Source organism: Micromys minutus, assembly GCF_963924665.1.
Source record: "Micromys minutus genome assembly, chromosome: 21".
Taxonomy (NCBI): Eukaryota; Metazoa; Chordata; class Mammalia; order Rodentia; family Muridae; genus Micromys; species Micromys minutus.
This window is the reverse complement of record NC_137956.1, coordinates 44,340,397-44,363,696: the sequence shown is the minus strand read 5'-3', so window position 1 is coordinate 44,363,696 and position 23,300 is coordinate 44,340,397. Positions and strand designations below refer to the sequence as shown.

General features: G+C 47.0%; 1 protein-coding gene across 1 annotated transcript in view; it reads right to left on the bottom strand.

The window, feature by feature from the left end:
• Window positions 1–23,300, bottom strand: part of OSBPL10 (oxysterol binding protein like 10) — a gene marked incomplete at its 5' end in the record, with an annotated part of 222,325 nt that overhangs the window by 96,867 nt on the left and 102,158 nt on the right. The window contains one exon of the mRNA XM_080934693.1: window positions 10,785–10,976. Coding sequence (XP_080790819.1) covers window positions 10,785–10,976 — 192 coding nt within the window. The remainder of the gene's footprint in view (window positions 1–10,784; window positions 10,977–23,300) is intronic.

Genomic DNA, 23,300 nt, shown 5'->3' with positions numbered 1-23,300 from the left:
TTTTGAATAGTGTGGGCTCTGGGAATTGAATTCAGGTCCTCAAGTTTACCTAGAAGCCTCTTTAATGACCGAACCACCTCCCTCTGAGCCCTGAGTTTCACTGGCCTTTCCTATCAGCAACAGATCTTCAGGTCAGCTTCAGATACTCAACCGCTATCATAAAAGTGGAAACAAACAAAGTTATCCCTTAAGAAGGAAGAACTAGGAAGACACACAGCTCAGAGCCACAAGGAATGGCCCCAGCTATGGCCAGCTAGCTGTCAGATGGCTGGTTACACTAACCACTGCACTTAACCTGCCATTTTGTAGTGCCAGGCATCTAATGGTAGGTGGGAGACAGCATGGCCAGTGCTGCACTCTGCAGACGCAAACAAGAAAAATGGGTTCTAAAGGAGCAAGAATCACTAGCAACCACTAGAGTGAGCCACTGGGGGAAACGCCCTCCCAGATCTCCCAGATCTCCCAGATCTCCCAGATCTCCCAGATCTCCCAGAACACAAGCCCAAGCACAGCTAGTGAGGGGCTCGGGTGCCACAGGATGAATTTGGCCAGCTTCCCTCACGGACCATGTGTTGGCATGCAGCCAGTTGTTACCTCAAGGCCTCAGAGCACGTATGGAAAAACAGCAAGTCAGTCTCTACATCACAGACTGGAACAGAAAACAACCCGTCATTTAGCGTCCTAGGAAGTGGTAAGGAGCAAAACTCACTGAAGCCTCCAAGGCGTGAGAACTCCGAATATCTTTGAGCAGAGGCCGAGCTGACAGACACCTGGCTGTGTCCCAACCCTGAGAAGGCAGGACATGAAATTCACAGATCCAATTTACCTGCCCCCACTGGGGTCCCAAGTCTATTAGGTCTCGGCCACTTAGAAACAACTGATCTACAGGGTAGGCTTGCCTCTAGTGAATTTCTCTGGCCCTTATCTAGTATGGAGCACCGTGTAGGTGTCATGTAGTTTGAAAGACCTCCCTAGGATTACACAGTTCCTGCATGGGAGGCTTCACTCCACCCTCATTCTAGAGACCAGAATGGCTTCTGCGGCCCAACTTCTGACTAACTGCTATTATTAACTGGTGTTCCAACCCAGGATGTGGTTTTTGTGCTTTAAAAGTCCAAAGGCTTGGGACTGTTCTTAAGTCCTAGACACCCAGTGTAGCTACCGGGAGCTAATAAAGACTTACTATTGGCTCGAACCCACATCCAGGCAGTCTTCTTTGGTGAGTCCTCTTTGGCGGATACCTTACAACACGGTAAAATCATGGCAATCAGACCACAAGGGGGATTTGCCAGTCTAGGGGGCTGAGGATGTTTAGTTTTATGGCAACATGGTCAGGCCACAGTGCCTGTCTTGTTTTCTTTGCCTTTCGTAATAAGATGCCCTGGCAGTGGTAAATTAAGGGAGAAAGGGTTTATCCTGGCTCATACTCCAAAGTGCTGTCCCTACATGGCAGGGAAGTCAAAGCTGCAGGTGCTTTGATCATATCGATAGTCAGGAGGCAGAGAAGAATGCATGCATCTCCCTTCTCCATCCTCCACAGTCCCAGGGTCCCAGGGATGGCGCCACCTACAGTCGGGAGGACTTCTCACTTCAATTAATGTAGTCAAGATAATCCCCCAGGGATATGGCCCAGATGACTGTAGATCCTGGCAATAAACAGCATAGTCACCATTGTTCTAGATGTTTCTGCGAGGGTGTGTGTTGGATAAAGTTAAGGCATGAACTGTTAGACGAATAAAAAAAAGCAGATGACCTTTCCTGTGACAAGTGGGTCTCATCAATCCCCTCAAGATGGAGATGAAACAAGACTGACCACCTTTGAGCAAGGTGGGGGACTTGTCAACACATAGCTTCAAGCCTCCTCCCCAGGGCTCCAGCCTCCAGGTCAGCGTGGCTCAGCCTCCTTAACCACAGAAACCAATTCCTCAAATCAAATCACTAAACCCCTCCCAGCTGTAATGTTCTGAAAAAACTCAAGAAAACACATTAGCAACCAGCATACCTTTACCATCTCAAGGATCCCACCAGTTTAGGATTGGGTCCTGTGGTAGTCTGAATGAAAAATGTGCCCCATAGATTCCTATATTTGAATGCTTGGTCTTCAGTCAGTGGAATTGTTTGGGAAGGATTAGGGGGTGTGGCAATGCTGGAGGTGTGTCACTGGGAGCAGGCTTCAGGTTTCAAAGAGCTCATACCATTCTCAGTGCTCTTTGCTTGTGGATGCTTGTGGATCAAGATATAAGCTTGTTGCAGTAAATATTAAAAAATATTAAACGGTTTATCTCTTTACTGGCCCTAAGGTCTCACTCCTCAGGCCCGAACCTGATACGGAGCCACACACACCTCTGGTGCCCAGTCTGAGCTGCCACTTTGGCCCAACTAGACCGTGCAACTCTCTTCCCTTGGCGGTTTACTACCGCCTGTTCTCCACCTCTGTCTTGGGGTGTTTTACACAAACACAACTCTACAGCCTGATAGCTTTTCATACAAGTTTATATATCCAACTCTCATTTCAACAAAGATACAAACTGCCTTTCTATATATTAGACCTGTAAAATTCTTAATGTTCATAGCTTTTTAACACCAATCAATCCCACCTGGGTCTAGCTGGTCCTTGGGACATTCCATGTTGCCACAATCTTCCCCTTCTGTCCACTGACCTCCTCTGACCTCCTCCAACCTCTCAGCCCTCTCTACTTCCCTCGCCCCGCCCAGTCACTGGCTTTCCTTTATCTTACTAATTAAAATGGGAAGGTTCAGTTGGAGTCATGTGACTAGGCAGCCCTTTTTGGGGAAGTGGAATTAACATTAAAATACAAACAGCTTCAGGACAATCTACATAAGCTCTTGGCTACTGCCCAGCATCATGCCTGCATGCTGCCATGCTTCCTGCCATGATGGTTATGGGCTCACCCTCTGGAACAGCAAGCCCCCAATAAATCCTTCCTTCTTGGGTGTGTGTGCTTGGCCTGTGGGTGGGACCACTGTCCCTTTCCTCCAGGGCCACCTGGTTTACCTCTAAGAAATGGCTTCCCTCCCCCATCCCCTCAGGGAAGTCTCATGAAGCTTCTTGTTCTTTAAGTCTTTCTTCTGTTTCTCTGACTTTAGCTGTTCTATACTATTTGCCCTGTGATGTCTTTTGGCTTTCCTCTCTCCTAGAAATAGTCCCTTATGCTTTCTCCTGCCTCTCCTCATCCACCCCTCATCGGGAGATAGCGTCTCATCACCCAGCTTATGTTGACTGTCCATGAAATCCATTTTTTTTTCATTTTTGGTTTACACTTGTTTTTTTGGGGTGAAGGAGGCATGGAACACCTGTGAAGGTCAGAGGACAGCTTGCAGGAGTGGTTCTAGGGCTCAAACTCAGGGCATCGGGCTTTCTGGCCAGCACCTTTGACCCACTGCGCCATCTCACTGACCTATAATTTAGAGACAACAAACACTACCCAAAACACATGCTACAGGGAAGGGTAAGAGTAGGCAGAGTGCCTGTCTACCACACATGAAGCCCCAAATTTCACCTCTAGCACCACATAAACCAGGCATGATGGCACACTCCTCTAATCCCAGCACTCAGAGGATGGAGTCAGAGGAGCAAAAGTTCAAGACCATCCTCAGCTACACTGTCACGTTTGAGGCCAGCCTGGGCTACAGGAGGTCCCATCTCAAGAACTAAATAGTATGAATGAAATTCCACAATACATGCCACCGTCCCTTCTAGTCATTTAACCCCAAAGTGCACAGAGTTTTAATTCAGAGCCTGATCTCAAGGAGTCGCTCTGCTCGCAAAGGGAAGGTGTATGTGCTATATTAATTGTGATTTCCCTAGTGACAGGATGGGCTGAAGTCCCTGCTGTTGGCACAGATCACTGCCTTAAGATTAACCGCCTCCTAAAGTGTGTTAGCATGATTCTTTACAGTGGCTGCCTCCACAGCAAAGGCTGCCCATGAATCACGGTCTCTCACTAGACGTTTCCTGAGTCCACACCAACAAGGTTCAGCTCAAATCATCCTGAAGGAAGAGGATCTGAAGAAAATAGCCATCTGTAAAGATGGCAGCTTCATTAAGGGGCTGTCCCTGTGAGAGTCAACAGGACATGACCATTGCACAAAGAAACACACATATGCTCACAGAACTGGAACCACATAAACACACATCCCCACATATTAGTCCTGTAAAAGGTTTATTACATGATATTAAATTACACAGCCCCAGGGCCATTTATCTGCCCAGTAATCAACTGCTCTCTGACCAAGGGCATCAATTTGGAAGCAAAACAGAACTAATTCCCAGCACCCATATGGTGGCTCACAACTGTCTGACTCCAGCTCCAGGAGATCTGACATCTTCTTACAGCTTCCTTGGACACACACACACACACACACACACACACACACACACACACACTTTCATTCATGCAGACACACATAATACATAGATTAAAACAGAAAACATTCTCTTAAGAGGCTAAGAAAGACGAATCTTTGCTGCTAACAACATCACCAGATGCTGCCTAACTAAATGCCCGTAGATACTTTCCGCCACCTCTTCAACACTCAGCAGAGTGACCTTCCTCAAAGCTACAGGATCTAAAATCTCTCCAGTGAACTCCATGTGTTTTCCTTAGCCCCAAACAACACAAGTAGAAAAAAAAAGTTGTTCATGTGTGAGACTGCTTGCTTCTTTTCCCTGGGGTCTTCTGGCTTACCCAGTTCATATGCAGCTGCTAACATGAACCTATATAGGGTTGGATTTTGTTGTCCTCAGAAATCATATAGCATAACAGAATTTCATCACAATCACACTGAACTTGTATTGATATCAATATAAGGCATGTTGAAATGTGTTATAATGAACTAGATATATGGTAGCCAAAATATGCATGTATGTGGGGGAAGATTCACATATGTGTGTTTGTGTTCGTGAATGTATTCAGAACTGTATGTGCAAGTGGAGGCCAGAAGAGGGCACCGGGTGTCCTCTCTATGGCACCCCACCTTTTTCCTTTGAGGCAGGGTCTCTCCTTGAGTCTGGAGTTTATGTTTATTCTTGGCTAGAATGTAAATCAGCAAGCCCCAGGGATCCTCCTGCCTCTATGCCTAACTCGTCACATGAATGCTGGGATCTGAAGCCCAGTCTTCATAATTGTTAAACAAAAAGTCAACTGCTCAGTCATCTCTGCGTCCTCCCAGCCTCTCTCTCTCTCTCTCTCTCTCCCTCTCTCTACCTCTCTCTCTCTATATATATATATATATATGTGTGTGTGTGTGTGTGTGTGTGTGTGTGTATGTATATACATATATATACAGATATACACACACATACACATATATGCATATATACATATATATACACATACACACATATGTACATACACATATATACACGCATATATAAACACAAATACATACATATACATATATATATATATGTGTATATATATATATATATATATATATATATATATATATACATATATAATGATGGAGCTGGAGAGATGGCTCAGTGGTCCAGTACACTGACTGGCCGCTCTTTGCAGAGGACTCGAGTTCAATTCCCAGGACCCACATCGTGATTCATGATCATAATCTGTAGATCCAGATCCAGGGGGGCCCAGAGCTTTGTGTGACTTCCATAGGCATGTGGTAGACATACATACATTATATGTGTGCAGACAAAACATATACAAATAAATAAACAAATCATTTTAAAAAGTACAATGACTATCACACATTTCCATCATCACATGCTTAGGTAAGCAACGAGTTGCACCAAGTTTTAGGGAAGCATTAGGTTCTACTTATAAAACACCTCTAGGGTCATGTGCAGGGATCTACAGCAACATCCCCCCATCTCACAGTCACGTGACTAGATACTCACCAATGTAACCAGTCAGAGAAGGCCCAAGGAACACCTGACAACCCTAGCACCTTCACCAGGAGCATCCTCTCAAAGCTGATCGGTTATCTAGGCAACCCCTCCAGGACTCCACTTTCCATTGTTAAAGAATTCTACCAGCTACACAGAGGCATCCCAGGGAAATCTGATTGATACCAGCATGTCCAGTCACCACACTGTGCCCAAAAGACACCAAAATAAGACTCAGCCTTCGACAGCAAAACAGAAAACTGGATGTGGTGGTACATGCCTGTAATCCTAGCACTAGGGAGAAAGGAGCAGGGGGATTGCTGTGAGCTCATGGCCAGTCTAGCTTTAGGGAGTACATGCCAAGCTATAGCTACAAAGCAAGGCGGAGTCACTCACACACTCGGGAAAAATGTTACGTGTGTGTAGAATAGTTGTAATATTGCAGAGTTTCCATGTTATTGATATTTACACTGTTAATGAAGTTTTTTTGCCTTGTTTTGCACTGTCTTTTCATTTCTTATTGCATGTGGATGCAATGTGTGTGAGGCCAGACCGAGAGGCGTCAGAATACAATGCAGAGACATGGGGTCGCCAAATTTCCATTTCTAGACTTTAGAATGCACGTAAAGTCCAGAATTCTCGGGATCGCTTTCAACACCACACACCGTCCATTAAGACGAGCACAGGATATAACACTTGCAAGTTTTCTGACTACTTCACATGCTCCTGTCCACATAGTAACGCTGGTGTGGCTTTTATCCTCGACGGCTATGTGGAAATCCAGTATCTCAGATATTGTCTACTCTTTCCATGGCTTTCTTGATTTTAAATTATTTCACACTTGTTTATCTGTGTGCACCATTTTCTAACATGATATATGTCCTTAAGTTAAAAATAGACCTATCCTGATGAACTTCCTGCCCCCAACTTCATGGATGTATTTCACATAGCTCCCAGCTGGAGGAGGGGACTCACCATGTGGGTGCATGTGGGGGCAGAGGGTGACGTCTAGATGTCTTTCTCAACTGCTTCTCCACCTTAGATTTTAGCACTGTGGCTGGCCAGCAATCCCCCAGGACCCACCTGCTTCTGTCCCCCAGCTCCAGAATTCTAGGCACGTGTCACCATAGCTGGCATTTTTATGTGGGTTGTGAAGATCAAACTCAGGTCCTCCCCAGCAAGCGCCTCACTGGCCGAGCTTTCTCCTCAGTGCTTAATAATCACAGGTCTACATATTGCCTGATGCAATATGGCACTAAACCTGACTATCCTTAGTCTATCCCAACCCGTGGTGGCTCTGAAAACCTCCTTGTCAGAACGCGGTCTGAGAATAGACTGGAGTGAGGGGAACCCAGAGTGCTTGTGAGAAAACAAGAGTCTTGAGACCTCAGTTTCTTCAAGATACAAGATTGTTCTTGGAATCTGCTTCTCTGCTCTCCCAGATGTAGCAGATAGGAGTTTACTTCCCCTGCTCAGGAACCTCTCTGAAAACCCCACGTGTGGCTTGCCCTTGGGATTTAACTCCTTACTTGTATGATTCTTCAGAGTACAAACTGCCCAACGCGCTGAATAAAGGTGGCTTCTGCGTGGGAAATTTAGTCTGCCTCATTTTTCAGCCACCTTCTCCCAGGTTCATGCCGCCAGCTAGGGCAGTATACACGTCCTCAGCAAAGTCAGTTTCCTTTTCCTTTCTCAGCTTGTTGTTGAGAACATAGCTGCCATTTATGGAAACTTCATATCTGAATCCCCCACACTCTCTCCTGACACCACCCTGTGGAGACGCTGGGCTCTGACCTCTGGCATCTCAATTCTTTATATTTTAGATTATAACCACTTAATCTTTTAAACGACTCCATTATTTTCACCTTCACTGTGACATTCCATTTAATATTTATTCCGTTGCCTTTGGCCAGGTTATTTTTCTCTTATTCTTCTGATATTCAGGCACATCTGTCTTGTGAATGAGCATTTTTTTCCCTATTGCTTCAGTGGTCAGAAGTTTATCTTCCCTGTATTCTGGGTGAAAATGTTATTCCATTTTCTTCTAGCTACATTAGGGATAAACTCAGTGTAATTTAAAGAGCAAAGGCCTTTGGAGTCGAGAATTAGTGAGGGAGATGCACTTGGATTTTTCAAGGTGGATCTGATGGCATCAAAGCCCAGCAGACGCCATAGAATGGTCTTCTCTCCAGTCAGGAGTAATGGTGGCCATGACAGCCAGGAACTAGAGCTTTCAAACTTGTCCTGGAGTTCTCCCTCCGCTGCCAGAATTAGCATTTATACCTCGGCCATCTCGGTTGGGTTTGTGTTATATCCTGAGACAGGGTCTCACTCTGTAGCCCTGGTTTGGCTGGTACTCAGTACGTACCTCCCTCTGAGCCACAGCAGTCAGCCTGGTTCATTCTCCTGAATGCGGCCACTGTAACCACAAACCCTGCCTTACTTAGAAATAATTCAAGGGTGGGAGGAGCTGGATCAGCCCTAAGAGTGGTGGCTCAGGGCCTCCGTGCTTCTAGAGGACCTGAGTTTCATCCTCATCACAACCTCCTATAACTCAGGATTCAGATCAGACGCCTTCTGGCCTCTTCTGGCACCGAACTCCCATGTGCACAAGCATGCATGGGGGGGAGGGGCGCACACACACATACACACACAAAATTAAAATATTTCTTTTCTAAACTGAATTTTTGGCAAACAGGATCATCATTCGCAAAAGCAATGGCATAAGACATGTACTGCCATCAAGCCATTAAAACTGAACAGGAAGGGCTACGAGGGTGCCTCGCCCGGAATTTAAAATGTGTCCTATTTATTACCTACTCATTTATTTTATTGGAGGCAAGCTCTCACGGTGCTGCTCAAACCGGATTGGAATCTATCATCTCCCAAGTGCTAAGAATCCAGGCATGTGCCACTGTCACACCCAGGCTCCAAGGTCACAGTCTCCAAGGACTTAGAAGATACTTTTCAGTGAGGTCACATAAATATACCATAATGGTGTCTTCCTGCCTTAAACACTCTGGTGATTTGGATGAGAAATGTCTCTCATAAATTCATCAACTTAAACGTTTGGTCCATCATTGGTGGTGCTTGGTGGGAGGTTATGAAACCTTTAGCTCTTGCTGGAGGAAGTGCGTCACTAAAGATGTGCTTTGAGAGCATACACCCCTGTCTCTCCTGTCTCCCCTCCCCTCCTTCTCCTCTTCCTTTTTTGAATTTTCATGATAGAGTTTCTCTGTGTAGCTCAGGCTGTCCTGGCACTTGCTCTGTAGACCAGGCTAGCCTCCAACCCAGAGATCCACCTGCCTCTGTCTCCCAAGTGCTGGGATTAAAGGTGTGTGCCACCGCTGCCTGGCTATCTTCTTCTTCCCTTCTTATACCTCTCTTCTCTTCTTTCCCCCTTTCCCTCCCCCTGTCACGTGTGTGTGTGTGTGTGTGTGTGTGTGTGTGTGTGTGTGTTGAGGAAATCTGGGGATGCTACTCTGTTGGCAGAGGGCTTAGCCAGCACACATGAAGCCCTGGGTTCCATTCCCAGCACCAAATAAACCAGATGTAGTGGCATATGCCTCTACGTTCATGTATGCACACACATGCTGCACATACATACACACAAGCAAGACACCCATACACATAAAATGCATCTAAAATATTTTAAAATAGAATTCCAACTCTGTACATTCCTCTTTGGAGGCAGTATGGGAATACATGAACATCAGACCTGAAACACATTCTTGACCAGAATCAGACCGAGGCAGTCTGAGGTCAGAATGCTGCCCAGCTGCCGACGTTTGAAAGGGAAAGCACTGGCCATCCTTGCAGAGACAAAGCAAGGGTTCTGCAGCCACGGGGTGGGGCAGCAAGCTGGGGGACCGGAGAGCTGCTGGGCAACAGTTCTTAGCACCAGACAGTCAGGCATGGCTAGCCATCCCATGGCTTCCTGGAGGCCTCTCACGGGAAGACATAAAACAGCTCTGAGGCTGAGATGTATTCAGTTGGTCACACACTTGCCTAGACTACAGGAAGCTCTGGGTTCCATTTCCAGCAGTGCATAAAACTGAGCAGGGGCCCATCTACTTGTAATCCAAGCACTTCAAGGCAGAGGCAGGAAGACAGATCCGAAGTTCAAGGTCACCCTCAGCTAATATGATAAGTTTGTGGACTACAATTGTTTACTGCCCCGAATGTGGGCTGAGTTGGTTTTTAATGTCAGTGCAACTGTAATCTCAGAAATAGTATATGGAGATACACCACAAATGCCTACTAGTCCTCCCTGGACTCACTCCCTAGTGATTTCAGGCAAAACCAGAGAGGAAATGAGTGCGAGGAGCAGCCAATGGGAGGTGGAAATAGTGGGTAGTGGGTGTTCATTTTGCCTTGAAGTGAGAATTGAGTCCATGTCTCAAAAAACAAACCCCAGCAAACTCTGTGTCCCCTTCACTGCATAGCTTCCAAGTGAGCCCTGGGACTTCCACGAGGCTGGCAACAGTGGCTTTAATGTTTATTTCCTTCCAACTGCAGAGAGTGGGGCCCAGAACCACAAAGTTAAGGGGGAGGCAGGAGCTTCCTAAGGAGAACCAAGTCAGCATCAGGACTACCATTCCCATGATGCTTTGGGGGTTCTCCACATGTGGGTCTCATCTTAGATCTGAGCATGAGACTTTAATCAACAATGCTCCTTCTAAGCACGGGTTTCTCTGCTTTCTGAACTAGGATCGAGATCCTAAGGAATTGCTTAACCTCCAAAACTGTAGTAAGCATAATTAGCTTCTCCTGTCAAAAGAATAGCTGCAAGCAGGTGGGTGGGAGAGTCCTGCTCTGTACGAGGTCAGAAGGAAGAGAGCCAATAGGGCGATAGCCACAGCCCCCGCCTCCCAGGAGGTGAGTGGGCATGTAACCCAGGAAGAGCAAGGCCTACCTCTCTGACTTCGTGAAGTTGGCCGGAATACTGACTCTTGGCTCTTCGGGCAGCTGCAGGCGACTTGTGACGCGTGACTGAGACAACACCGGGGGCGCCCGCACTGAGATGTCTCTGGCTACAGGGAGACGCAGAACTGGGTGTTCCATGGGGGAGCAAAGTGAGGCTTCGGCTGCGGGAGCCTGGAGTAGTCTAGAACAAGCAACAGGCGTCAAAACTCAGCAACCGGCCCGCAGACAGTTGCCTTTCACATGTGTGGGCTCTTGGGTTTCCCCCCATCTGTATAAATGGACGTAGGCATGGGGGGAGGTCTAACTGCGTCCAAAACCCACGAGGACCCAATTGAAAATGGCAGGGGTAGCGGCGGCCCAAACCTTTAAACCTGGCACTCAGAAGGCAGAGGCAGGGGATCTCTGTGAGTTCAAGGCCAGCCTGGTCTACAGAGAGACTTCCAGGATAGCCAGGGATACATAGTGAAAGCCTGTCTCAACAAAAAGAAATGACTGACACACCCCTACTGAATTACCCTTTTCATCTCCAATGTCTCCTGGCCTCCGCATGGCCATGAAGGGCCAACTCCCAAGTGCCATAGGCTCAGAATCTACATTCATTACCCGCTCGTTCTGGAAGCCCTTCTCCTCCAGGATGATACCCCTCCATGAAACCCTCACACTGGTCTGGGAAGCAACCCCTAGCAACTCACTGTCTGGTTCCCAAAGGCACTGTCTGGCTCAGAGCTTCCCTCTTGAGCATCTCCATATCCCAAAGCCTGGTGAACAATGGCTTTAAGTACTTAATAAATGCTTGCAATATAAACGACTGAACTAAGTTCTTTATTTCATATGTTAGCCGAGTGCTTACATTTTACCCTATAGTCCTTACACTATATTACTATAGTACTATCCTCATAATTCGAACATATCAAAATTAGAATGATTTGAATACTAATGGAATTCAAATTAGTAATTGGTAGTAAAGGTGGTGTTTCAGTTTAACGCAGACAAACTTGGAACAGTCCTGGATTCATGTTTCAGAGAAAAGACTCCAAATAAATCAAAGAGGTTTAGAAGGACGAAGGACGGGGTGCCCAACACTTTGAAACCCAAATGCTATGAAAGAAACGCCCTGGCAAATCTGGCTGGATGCCTAAAACATAAAAAGCAGCCACAGTCACCACTTAAAAAGTCAAGGGGAAAACACTGAGGGAAAAAGTAAATCCATAAGTTTCTATTAAGTGAGCCAAGATACGAAAAAGCAAGTTCACAAAACAGAACAATGAATGACCCTCAAACTGTACCCAAGAGCAGGTCCCACCGTATGCACCAGAAAAATGGCAAACCCCAAACTAAGTTTAAAAGGCACGCTTCAACCATCATCGTGACAAACATTCCAACGTTTGAGCACACAGTCGCCAATGGAGTCTGGGCGTGGCAGACCTGCTCCCAGCATCCTCTCTGAGCTGCCTCGATCCCCAGAATCCGTCCCTCCAGTCAAACCTGCACACAGGCGGAACCCCGTACCCTCAATTAATGACTGCGGCAGTGTTTCACGGCAGAGGCTGACAGCCTCCGTCCATCAGTGTGAGGCAGGTTACAGAGATACTGAGCCGGAAGAGGAGACTGAAAACGCTGCTAGCCAGTGACCTTGGAAAAGCTGGGTTTATAGTTAATTGTAAGAAGCAAGATACAGCAGCCCTGCGTAACGTGCCAAGCTCTTGTGAAAATTCAGGAATCGATTTCACGATTATCCAAAAGCATTCCTTTTAAAATCTCCCCCCTTCCAACAAAAACTTTTTAAAAAAAAGAAAGAAAGATTCTCACACTAATCAAGTGGAGGCTGATTTGTTGAGAGCCAAGCGTGATGGGGAGAGCAAGGAAGACAGGGGTTTGGTACCACACAGCTTTCTTTATTTCACTTCGAACTGGGTGGGGGGTGGAGGATGGGGATGGGGGGAGGGACTGCCTGCTTGCAAGTTTTTTATTTTCGTGTGACACCTAGGTTCTTGCTACCACCTGTGCGTCATTTAGCCTGAGAAAAAGCACGTGGGTGACTTGCCAGATCCTGTGGTACAATTATCAACTAAATACTTATTGAATACCTACTATGTGCTTAGCAGCATCCCTACTGGGGAAGATCAATGAGAGACACAAGGTTGCTGGTGTTAGAAGACAGGCAGACAAGGACTGGAGAGATGCATCAGTCGCTAAAAGCCCTTGCCGCTCGTCTAAAGGACCCCAGTCTGGGTCGTAGCATCCACTCACAACTGCCTGTAACTCCAGGGGATCCAACGCCCTCTCCTGGCCTCCCTGAGCATCTGCATGTATGTGGCATGTATTCATACCGAAGTATGTACAAACACATACATACATATAAATCTTAATGGACAAAACACATAGATGGCAACATCACATATGCACTTTAAAAATAATGCAGTTCCAGGGGCTGGGGGGCAGGCTGGGAATGGGGCATGGTTGGCAGAGTGCTTACCTGGCATGCACACAATCCTGGGTTTGATCCCCCACACCACAGGAACCAGGTAATGTAGTGCACACGTGTAATGACAGCACTTAGTCGGTACAAGCAGGAAGATCAGCAGTTCAGGGTCACCTTCACCTACATTGAAAGTTCAAACCCAGCCTAAGCTACATAAGACTGTCTCTCTCTCACACACACAAAAGTGTATAACAAGATGCTAATTTAAGAATATAGCTGGAAAATGTCAAAGAAGTAAAGACAAGCTGATCTTATCATAAACAGATGTCTGGGATTGAGGCGATATCTAAGTGTGTAAGAAAGCTTGTTATACAAGCATGAGGTCCTGAGTTCACTTCCTACCACACACGAGTCTGGGTAGAGTGGTGTGTGCCCGTGGTGTGTTCCTGTGGCCCCAGCGCTGCAGGAAGAGCTAGGATGACTGCTAGGACTTGCTGGCCAGTCAGGCTACCCCCAAAATATCAAGGTCTAGGTGCAGTGAGAGACTCTGTCTGAAGGGGTTGGGTCACAATGATAAAGCAGGAAGTCCAGGTACTTCTCTGTCCATGGTATATATACAGGTACACACACAGGGGTACATACAAACAGGTGCACACACACAGTGGTATACACACAGTGGTATACCCACACAGGTACACACACAAAAGTACACACACAAGGGCACACACACAGGAGCACACACACAGGAGCATGCACATAGGAGCACACAGGTACACACAGGTACACACACAGAGGTACATACACATAGATGTACACATATACATACAAAAGTACATACACACAATTGCACACACAATGGTACACACATACAGAGGTATATATATGTCTTAGTCAGGGTTTCTATTCCTGCACAAACATCATGACCAAGAAGCAAGTTGGGGAGGAAAGGGTTTGTTCAGCTTACACTTCCACATTGATGTTCATCACCAAAGGAAGTCAGGACTGGAACTCAAGCAGGTCAGGAAGCAGGAGCTGATGCAGAGGCCATGGAGGGATGTCACTTACTGACTTGCTTCCCCTGGCTTGCTCAGCCTGCTTTCTTATAGAACCCAGATCTACCAGCCCAGGATGGCTCCACCCACAATGGGCTGGGCCAGGGATGGCTCCACCCACAATGGGCCTCCCCCCTTGATCACTAGTTGAGAAAATGCCTTACAGCTGGATCTCATGGAGGCTGAGGCTCCTTTAAGAGGTACATATACATAGGTATACACATACACACACACACACACACACACACACACACACACACACACACACACACACAACCACAACAATGTCCCAAGCTGGGGGAGCTGTAGCTGGAACTTGCTAGCACAATAGGAAGCAAGGACACAGAACATAGGTTGATCCAGACAGGGCATCCCCCTCCCCCACCCTGGAAGACTGAACCTCAGGCCTCAGAAGCAGACACTTTGTAAATGAACAAGAGGATGGGGAGCGGAGTGGGAGCCAGGGTAGAAATCACAACTCTGGGCTGCTCTGAAATGCCAAAGGAGGTTGGGAAGGATCTCAGGATCTGGTATGCCCATAACCAGAAAAACACAGGTTGGAGCCTGGGACTGGCCTGGGAGTGGCCTCCTGTACGAGCAACTGTCAGAGATGGGAAACCTCAGGCCTTCCTGTCCTTCTTTTCCTATGGAGTGTGAAGGAGGAGAGAGGAACATTCCCTGGTCCCGTGACAACAGTAGATTTGCTCAAGTATTAAGAGTCTGAAGAAAGATGCTGACTGTTCGGAAGGCTTACTCTAGACCAACAAAAGGCCGACTCCCCCTGGGCCAAGAAGCCAAGAAGCCAGGTTTTATTTCTCCAGTTCCACTTCCCCCAGCCATGTGAGCTTGGGAGAGTTATTTAAGCATTTTCATTAAGCATCAATTGCCTGATCTTTAAAAGAGGAATAATATTGACCCTTAAAAGCCCCCGTGAAGATGAAGCTGTATCGTGCCTCTGCGGCACTTAGCACAGATCTGACAAGTGAAGGCCTCACACCCCAGGTTCCTTCCTTCACATGAGGTAAAGCAGGATCAGTGAAGAGAGTATTGATTTTTTTTTTTTTTTTAAATGTGAAGGAAGTTGCTTAGTACAAAAGTTAGCAGCCACTAGCTTTCTTACTTTCTGTGTAATCAAAGCGGTACTGGAACCTGAAATATACTTTAATGTTCGCACGGCCAGCTGTGAGATATCAAAACTATCGAATACATACATGCATGCACATGTGTGAATGAAGTGCATACACACACACCACTGATGGTTTTTCAAGGCAGGGTCTCGTGTAGCCCAGGCTGGCCTCAAACTCACTATGTAGCTAAGTACTACCATGGATTTCTGGCCCTCCCCCTCCTGAGTGCTGGGACCGTCGGCACATGCCACCACGCCCCAAGTGTGTTGTCCTAGACATGGTCAGACCTTCGTACATACTAGGTAGGCGCTCTACCAACTAAGCTGCATCCCCACCCCCATTTTGCTAAATTTTGAGTAGAAATGAAGACCCAGCAAAAATCAAGGACCTCGTCACTTGGGAAGCTCAAGAATTCAAGGCCAGAAGAGATGGTGGCTCCGTGGTTAACAGCGCTTGTTCTTACAGAGGGATTGGGTTCAGATCCCAGCACACACATGGTGGTTCACAATTGTAACTTCTGCTCTATGGGATCCGGTGCCCTCTTCTGGTCTCCATGGGCACCAAGCACACACGTAATAACATAGGCACAGTAAATCATAGCATGTACACACTCATATTTATGTGTGTGCACACACGTGCACATGTATGTGTGTGTATATACATTTGTGTATCTATATACATATCTAAATACATATGCATACATACATACATATCATACATAAAATAAGATACTTTTTAAAATAAGAGTCAAGGCCAGACCAGGTTCTACGGAGATCCTGACTCATGTATTTTGAGCCACAAGAACCATTGCCTTCTACCCCAGTCCTTTTACTTTGAAAACAGAAATCTTAAGAAGGAAGACAGCTACGTAGTTCATAGTACCCTTCCCACAGCAATATCAACGTAACTATTGTATTTACTCCGGAGGCCAAAACCGTCCCCTGTGGGTGACTAACCACAGGTCATGACTTAGGTAGCAGCTGTCATTTAAATCCACAGGCGGTGAATTTCAAGGGGGAAGGGGGTGGGGGGGAGACATGACACCAAAAACAAACAGGTCTTCTTGCATTAACTGAGGGATCCTCATGGTTACACGCACACTAGGGCTCCTTGTAATGGTCCACGTGAGCAAGAGTCACAGTGGATAAATCTCATGGGAGACAGAAGGGGGAACGTGTGTGTGGGGCAGGGGGCTGGCAAATTACAGCCACTACAAACGAACAAGCCTTTATTCTGTAATGCCACCAGCATGTATCTCTGCTACTAATTTAAAATCAAATGTGAGCAGCCTGGGGAACGGCATGGCGGGGGATTCTTCCAAATATTTACTTCAACTAGGGCGACCAGAAATGCCAAGCAAGCCATCTGGAAAACTGAGTCCAGAGTGACAGCTCCCTAGAAGGATCACCCCTGAGGCCTGCCATCAGATTTGCAGACTCCCTGCATTCCTGCCCCAATAAAAAAACATGTGGGCCTGATGCAAGGAGGTGGGGGGGGGCACGTGAGGGAGGAGCTGGTGGCGAAGAGTCGTGGTACGCATAGCTGCGTCTCCGCCATTCTTAACTGGTTCCTTATCTAAAGTTGCAAAAGGGATGTTCTCAATCACCTACTCTTTCTCTCTTCCTCACAGGCACTAGCAAAGCTGGCATAGAGGCAGGGGAGGCTGGGAAGGGAAAGGAGTTGGTATCACATTAATATAAAAAGATCCAAGCCTCAGGGCATGGAAGTGCCCCGTGGTGTCAGCTTGGCAGGATCTAGAACCCTCTAGAAGAAGGAAGTCAGTGAGGGAGTTCCTACGTTAAGGTAGCAAGACCCATGCAAGCGTGGGTGACACCATCCCACAGGCTAGAGGCTCTGACTGAGAGGAGAAAGCGAGCCAAAGGTCAGCATTCAACGATCTCTGCTTCCTGACTGTGGGTAACCAGATGCCTCCTGCTCCTCACCTTCATGGACCGCACATGTCCTCAAACTGTGAGCCAGAATAAATCTTTCCTTCCTCAAGTTAACTTTGTCACAGCAATGAGAAAGTAACCAATTACCCCATCTGGAAAAGCTGAGATCCACGGCACCGGATCATATCCAGAGGCTGCTCGCTCCACTACATTTCCCAAAAGCCATTTAAAACCAGGAGAGACAGAAAGAAGCAGGGATGAGCACACACTCCCAGTGACTGCTGACTGACAAACCCAGGCTCCAGCCCCTGCCGGCTGATACATGGAGGAAGAGGGCCTGGGTGTTTTTATTCTCAGGAGGTCAACTCTGCCTCCCTCATTTGAGAGATGGAGAAGGAAAGAAGACGCCATGCAGGAAGTGTGTGATGCTAATAGACATGCCAAGAATCCATCTTCCGCGGTAAAGCCAGGCCTCAGAGACACACGGGCACACTGAGGTGTCAGCAGGTAAAGTGATCGTAGAATATCTTAATAACAAATCGCTATAAACACTGGCGAGGATTCAGGAAAGGAGGCTGGACTTCCCTTGGGAGGAATGTAGAATAGAGTAGTTGCCGTGAAATCAGGTGCCGAGGTTCCTCAAACGCCTAAAACCAGAACGAACATCTGAGCTGGCTATGCTGCTCTGGAACAAGCATTCAAAGCAATTGAACAGATCACCATGAGGAAACTTCCAAATTCACACAACTGTAATACTCACAACTGCCCTGTGACAGGACCAGCCCAGAGGCCCTTCAACAGCTAACGGATAAAGAAAACGTGGTATATACCATAGAACAGCATTCATCCATAAAAGTGTCACTGGCAAGAAAATGGATTATTGTGGTAAGGGGGTGAGTCTGGCTTGGGCAAATATTTCAGGCTCTCAAACGTGATACCTACTGAGAGGGACAGGGGCAGGTGGGGACTGGGGTGGGGGGGTTCTACAGAAGAGGAAAGGTACCAGAAGGTAGAGGGGAGGAGAGAAGGTAATGGGGGGATTAATATAGTCAATATATTATGAACACGCATGGAAACATTGTAATGTAACCCACTGTTTAGTACAATATATACTTGTAAAAACATTTTTAAAAGTTATAAAACCAATGAGCCCACAATACAGTCAGACAGGTGGTGAATTTAAAGAAGCTAAAAGCAATCCTCTGTGCCAGAAAGAACCAAGCAGAGGCTACAGCACGGAGCGGGGAGTCGTCCGCAGTAACAGTAAGAACTGTGTACCGGCATTAGCCCCAGACCTTGAGGGACAAAAGCACCATATCACCTGGGAAAGTCAGTCAATGGAGAACTGGGGGTGTGGAATGGCGTGTTCCAGGCGGTGAACAAGCAGCCATGGTGTGAAGATGCCAGCCCTCCCAGCACCATCCCGTGACTGGTCTAGTGAAAATTCTACTGGGCTTTTTTTTTTGTTTGTTTGTTTTGTTTTGTTAGTAATTCAGTGAGCTTCTTTCTATGAACAAAAGAACCAACAATCATGAAAAGACAAGTTAACTTAGAAAAAGGGGAAAAGAGACTCACATCATCGGACAAATACACACACACACATACACGCACACTTGCACACACACGCTTGCACACTCTATGATCTATATGTTTATACCCCTTCCTATTCTAATTCCAACTGTTTAAAAACAAAAACACAACCCCCTACTCATCTGACAAACAGCAGTTTGGAGAAGAAAGGGTTTATTTAAGCTTATGCTTCTAGGTCAAACTCCATCACTGAGGGAAGCCAGGGCAGGAGTTGGAAGCAGAGCCAAGGAGCAGTGCTGTTTGCTGGCTCAGCTGGGGGACTGGGGAGCGGTGGGGTGGGGAAGGGAGGTTCATGGAATGGTGCCACCCACTGGGCCTCTTCTATCAGTTACCAATCAAGACAATCCCTCATCTGAGCCACCCTGCATAGGTGACTCTAGACTGTCAAGTTGGCAGAGCTAACGGGGACACGCCCAATGTATGCATTTAGGTCCTAACTTGGGGGTGCTGCTGCTGGGAAGGGGTGAGGCTTACTTTTCACTAAGATGCCTTACTCTTCAGCAAGCCTGCAAGGTGGCCACAGGTCTCTACACCTGCCTCCCTAATGGCTGAGCCTGCCGTGCGGGAAAAGGGAACTTTTCAATTCCACGCCTCATAGAACATACTAAGTCTCAAGAACTGAAGCGATCAGCTCATTAGGACTAAGACATTTTACATTTTTAGTCTGCTTTTTAAAGAACTTATTCATAAGCATGGAAGCTACCCTTGATGGGTCGCATGCTTACAGATGAGGGACACAAAGATGGCATACCACTCCTCCACTCTTTAGAAGCTAACCAGAAATCCTTCCCTGTCTGTGGCCTCTCCTACAGGGTGATGACTCAGCACCCCAGGCCAGGACCAGGACCAGGACAGTAATCACTCTGTAGACACAGAGACAAGGAAGTACTCGGAACACAGGAACTTAGCAATGATTCCTCCCAACCTCTACTGTAAGCACCATCCCTGCCCTGAAAAGCAAATGCAGAAAACATCACTGCTTGGGACTGGAGAGATGCTCGGTGGTTAAGAATACAAAGTGCTCTCATAAAATACCTAAGTTCCATTCCCGGTACTCTAGCTGGGCAGCTCATGAGCACTTGTAACTACGGCTCCAGAGCATCCGACTCCGTCTTCTGTCCTCCTCAGGTACACGCATGCACACACGCGCGTGCACCCACACATACAACTTAAAATAAAAATTTTAAATGAAAAAGCTCCTGTAAATGACTCTTCACTTATGTCCCTGTGGGTAACACTTTACCCAAGCGCCTATGAGTTCATCACCGAGTCCTAGCCCTATAAACTCACAGGTCCGAGTGGATGGGCTCAATGGAATCACTGTATTGGTCTCTTTCAGTGCCCTTCCTGGAGAGAACATAGATTTACTCACATCTCTCCAGGAAGTATCACAAGACCAGTTATACACAAACACGACTACAATCTGGTACAACCTTAGCCAACACATTATTCTGGGACTAAACACAAATTCAGTGAGTATCTCTATGTGCCAGACTGAACACAGAGATCAACACAACAGAAGAATGTCCCAGCCTTGTGGAAGCAGCTTTCGAAAGAAGAAGGTAAACAGGTCAAACATGAGATGATTTTGGGTATTACAAGATAAAGCAGAGACAACCAGTTAGCTTGCTCAGTGTCACATGAGTGTCTATATGGAAGATCTCGGGAGAAGAGAATACTTGAGTTCAAGGCTGAGATGACAGGGGCTGGAAGGATGGCTCACTGGGTAAGTTCTTACCCTACAAGCATGAAGATCAGAGTTCAGAACCTCATTAATCCACTTAAGTGTCCAGTGGGTATGGTGGTCTGCCTCAGAAGAGGAAACAGGGACCCCCAGAGCACGCGGCTAACAAGAGTAGCCATATTGGTGAGCTCTGGGTTTGATGGAAAGGCCCTACCTGCCGTAGTAACAAGGTGAACAGTGAAAGAGGATGATTCCAGACATCAGCCTGTAGCCTCCACATGCACATGCAAACACATGCATGCACAATCACATGTGTCCACATACATGCATGCATGCACAGCACATACATGTATACACACATACACTTTTTAAAAGTCCTAAGTCCCACCAAGAACTGTACTGTGCTATCCAAGGACAAACACCCTGGGAGGGGGGATTTGACCAATGCAAAAGACCCTGGGATCAGGGGTCCTGGGTGCTTCTGAAGACTGAGTGTCAGAGTAATGAAATTACAAAGTAACAAAGGCAGCAAGCAAGGCACAGGACAAGACTCGACGAGGTCAGCGAGATGACGGATGGGAGACACTAATTTTGCTGAGAACACACCTGGACCACGGATCGGCTTAGCACTGGGTTGGCTGTGACAAGCTTGCACACATCCCCAGCCCTTGCACCCCCAGACCGTGTACCTCTATGTCTTAAATTGAAAACTACAGACCTTTGTCAGGTAGGACCACTGGAGGCTGACAAAGTCAATAGGAATGTTGAGCCAATGAGAACAGTGGCCTCCAGGAAGCATCTCCTCGGGGCCACATTTGGGTGTGTCTACGCAGCATGTGTCATCTGCACTGGGTCATTTCCACGGCAAAAAAATGCATTAGCCGAACTCTGGAGAGGTGTCTCTACCTCTCCGCCGTCTCACACCATCAACCCAGAAGGTATTTTACATCAGAACAGAAGGCAGGTGTGTGTCCAGGAATCCTCTAACCAGGAGAGACAGAGGCTTCTCCTTTATGGCTGAGCCTCAGTCTCCCACCACAGGGTCAAACCAGCCAGAGGGAGGGACCGCCCAATGCAATTCCAAGGCAGATGGTTTCAGAGAGCAAATCTGATATTCTTCACATCAATAACTCATTTGTGACAGGAGGCACACCTGTCTGCTTAGAGATCATTATCTTCTTCCCAAATGCTCGGGCTCAGGTTTGGAAGCCCCGAGGGACACCTCTTCTTGTGCATTCAAATATTTGGTGCTAACAAAGAAAAAAAAATCTCACAGTGGACAATGTTCTCAGGTTGGAGCTGTGGACAGGGTCCTGTGGGGTCCAGGCAAGAGACGACAGAGACACTAAGCCAAGACCAGGGTGTAACAGGACAGTTGGGAACTCTGCTGATGGTCTGGAAGGCTGCTCAGTTGGTAAAGCACTTGTCTTGCAGGTTTGAGGACCTGAGTTCAATCCCCAGAACCCATGTGACATGCCGGGCATGATAGTGGGTGTTCATGACAAGATCCCCGGGGCTCCCTGGCCAGCCAGCCTACTTGCTGAAGTTCCAGGCTGATGAGAGATTCTTTCTCCAGCAAACATGGAAGGCACTTGGGAAATGACACCCAGCATTTGTCCTGTTATTGTCCCACATGCATGCCCATATATGTGCACCCAGGTAAGCATGCATGCTCACACACATACACACAAATCTGCCAATGACTCAGAGGCTCCCGACAGGAGCACTGTATTAGCTCCATGGGGATAGCCACAAGAGGCTCCTGAGACCTTTTAAGCCCACCTCCTAAAAAATGTTACACCATCCCCAACCTTCCATCTCTTCGGAACCACCCTCCTTTCTATTTCTTTGGAGGTTTTCTTTTGAGATATGATCTAGCTAGGTAGTCCAGGCTGAACTTGAACTCCTGCCCCAGCTTCCTGGGTGCATCGGGAATTCCAGGCATTTTCTGCAATGCCCATCTTCCCATTCCTGGCTCTGTAGCCCTTTCCACACACAGCCCACGATTAGACCAAGTGGCTGCCTTCCACCTGGTCTCATTCTCGCTGAGGTACTCTCTCACAGGGCAGGAATAAACTGGATGCTGCCTTGATATATTAGCTACCAGAAGATGTGATGCACAGGAGTCTGGGGATTTTTAAGAATTCTAAATCCAAACACAGAACCTGTGAGTATCCACAGCTAAAAAGAATGGTTGACATATTTGGTTTATTTTTAACTCGGTTCTGACTTGAAAAGGAACAGCTAGATCGCCCTGCTCAGATCTCTCCAATCCCACACCTAGAACTTGAGACAAACCTGATTCAAGGCCTGACCCTCTCTGTTTCAGTCAGAAAACGGGTGGATTTGGCACATCAAGGGGGCACCGCAAAGGTGTAGGGTGTTCAGGACTGGCTATGGGCACTGACTGACTCTCAGAATCAACAGACTAGCTGAACTTGTTTAATTATATAAAGAATTAAACTTTAGCCAAATATCTGATACTTGGGGACACAGCAAGGTCTGATGGCCTGACTTTCTAAGTGTTAATTCTGAGGATGTCACTTCAGTTTGTTTTAAAAAATGAAAGATGTGCGCTGCTCAATAGTTAAGAACCTACGTGACAGGTCACGACTGTGTGTAAACCCAGTTCAGGGAAACTAACGCCCTCTTCTGGCCTCCGTGGGTGCCCACATACATGTGCACACAAGCACACACATATATTTAAATAAAAATAAGACAAGCCTTGTTTCAAAAAC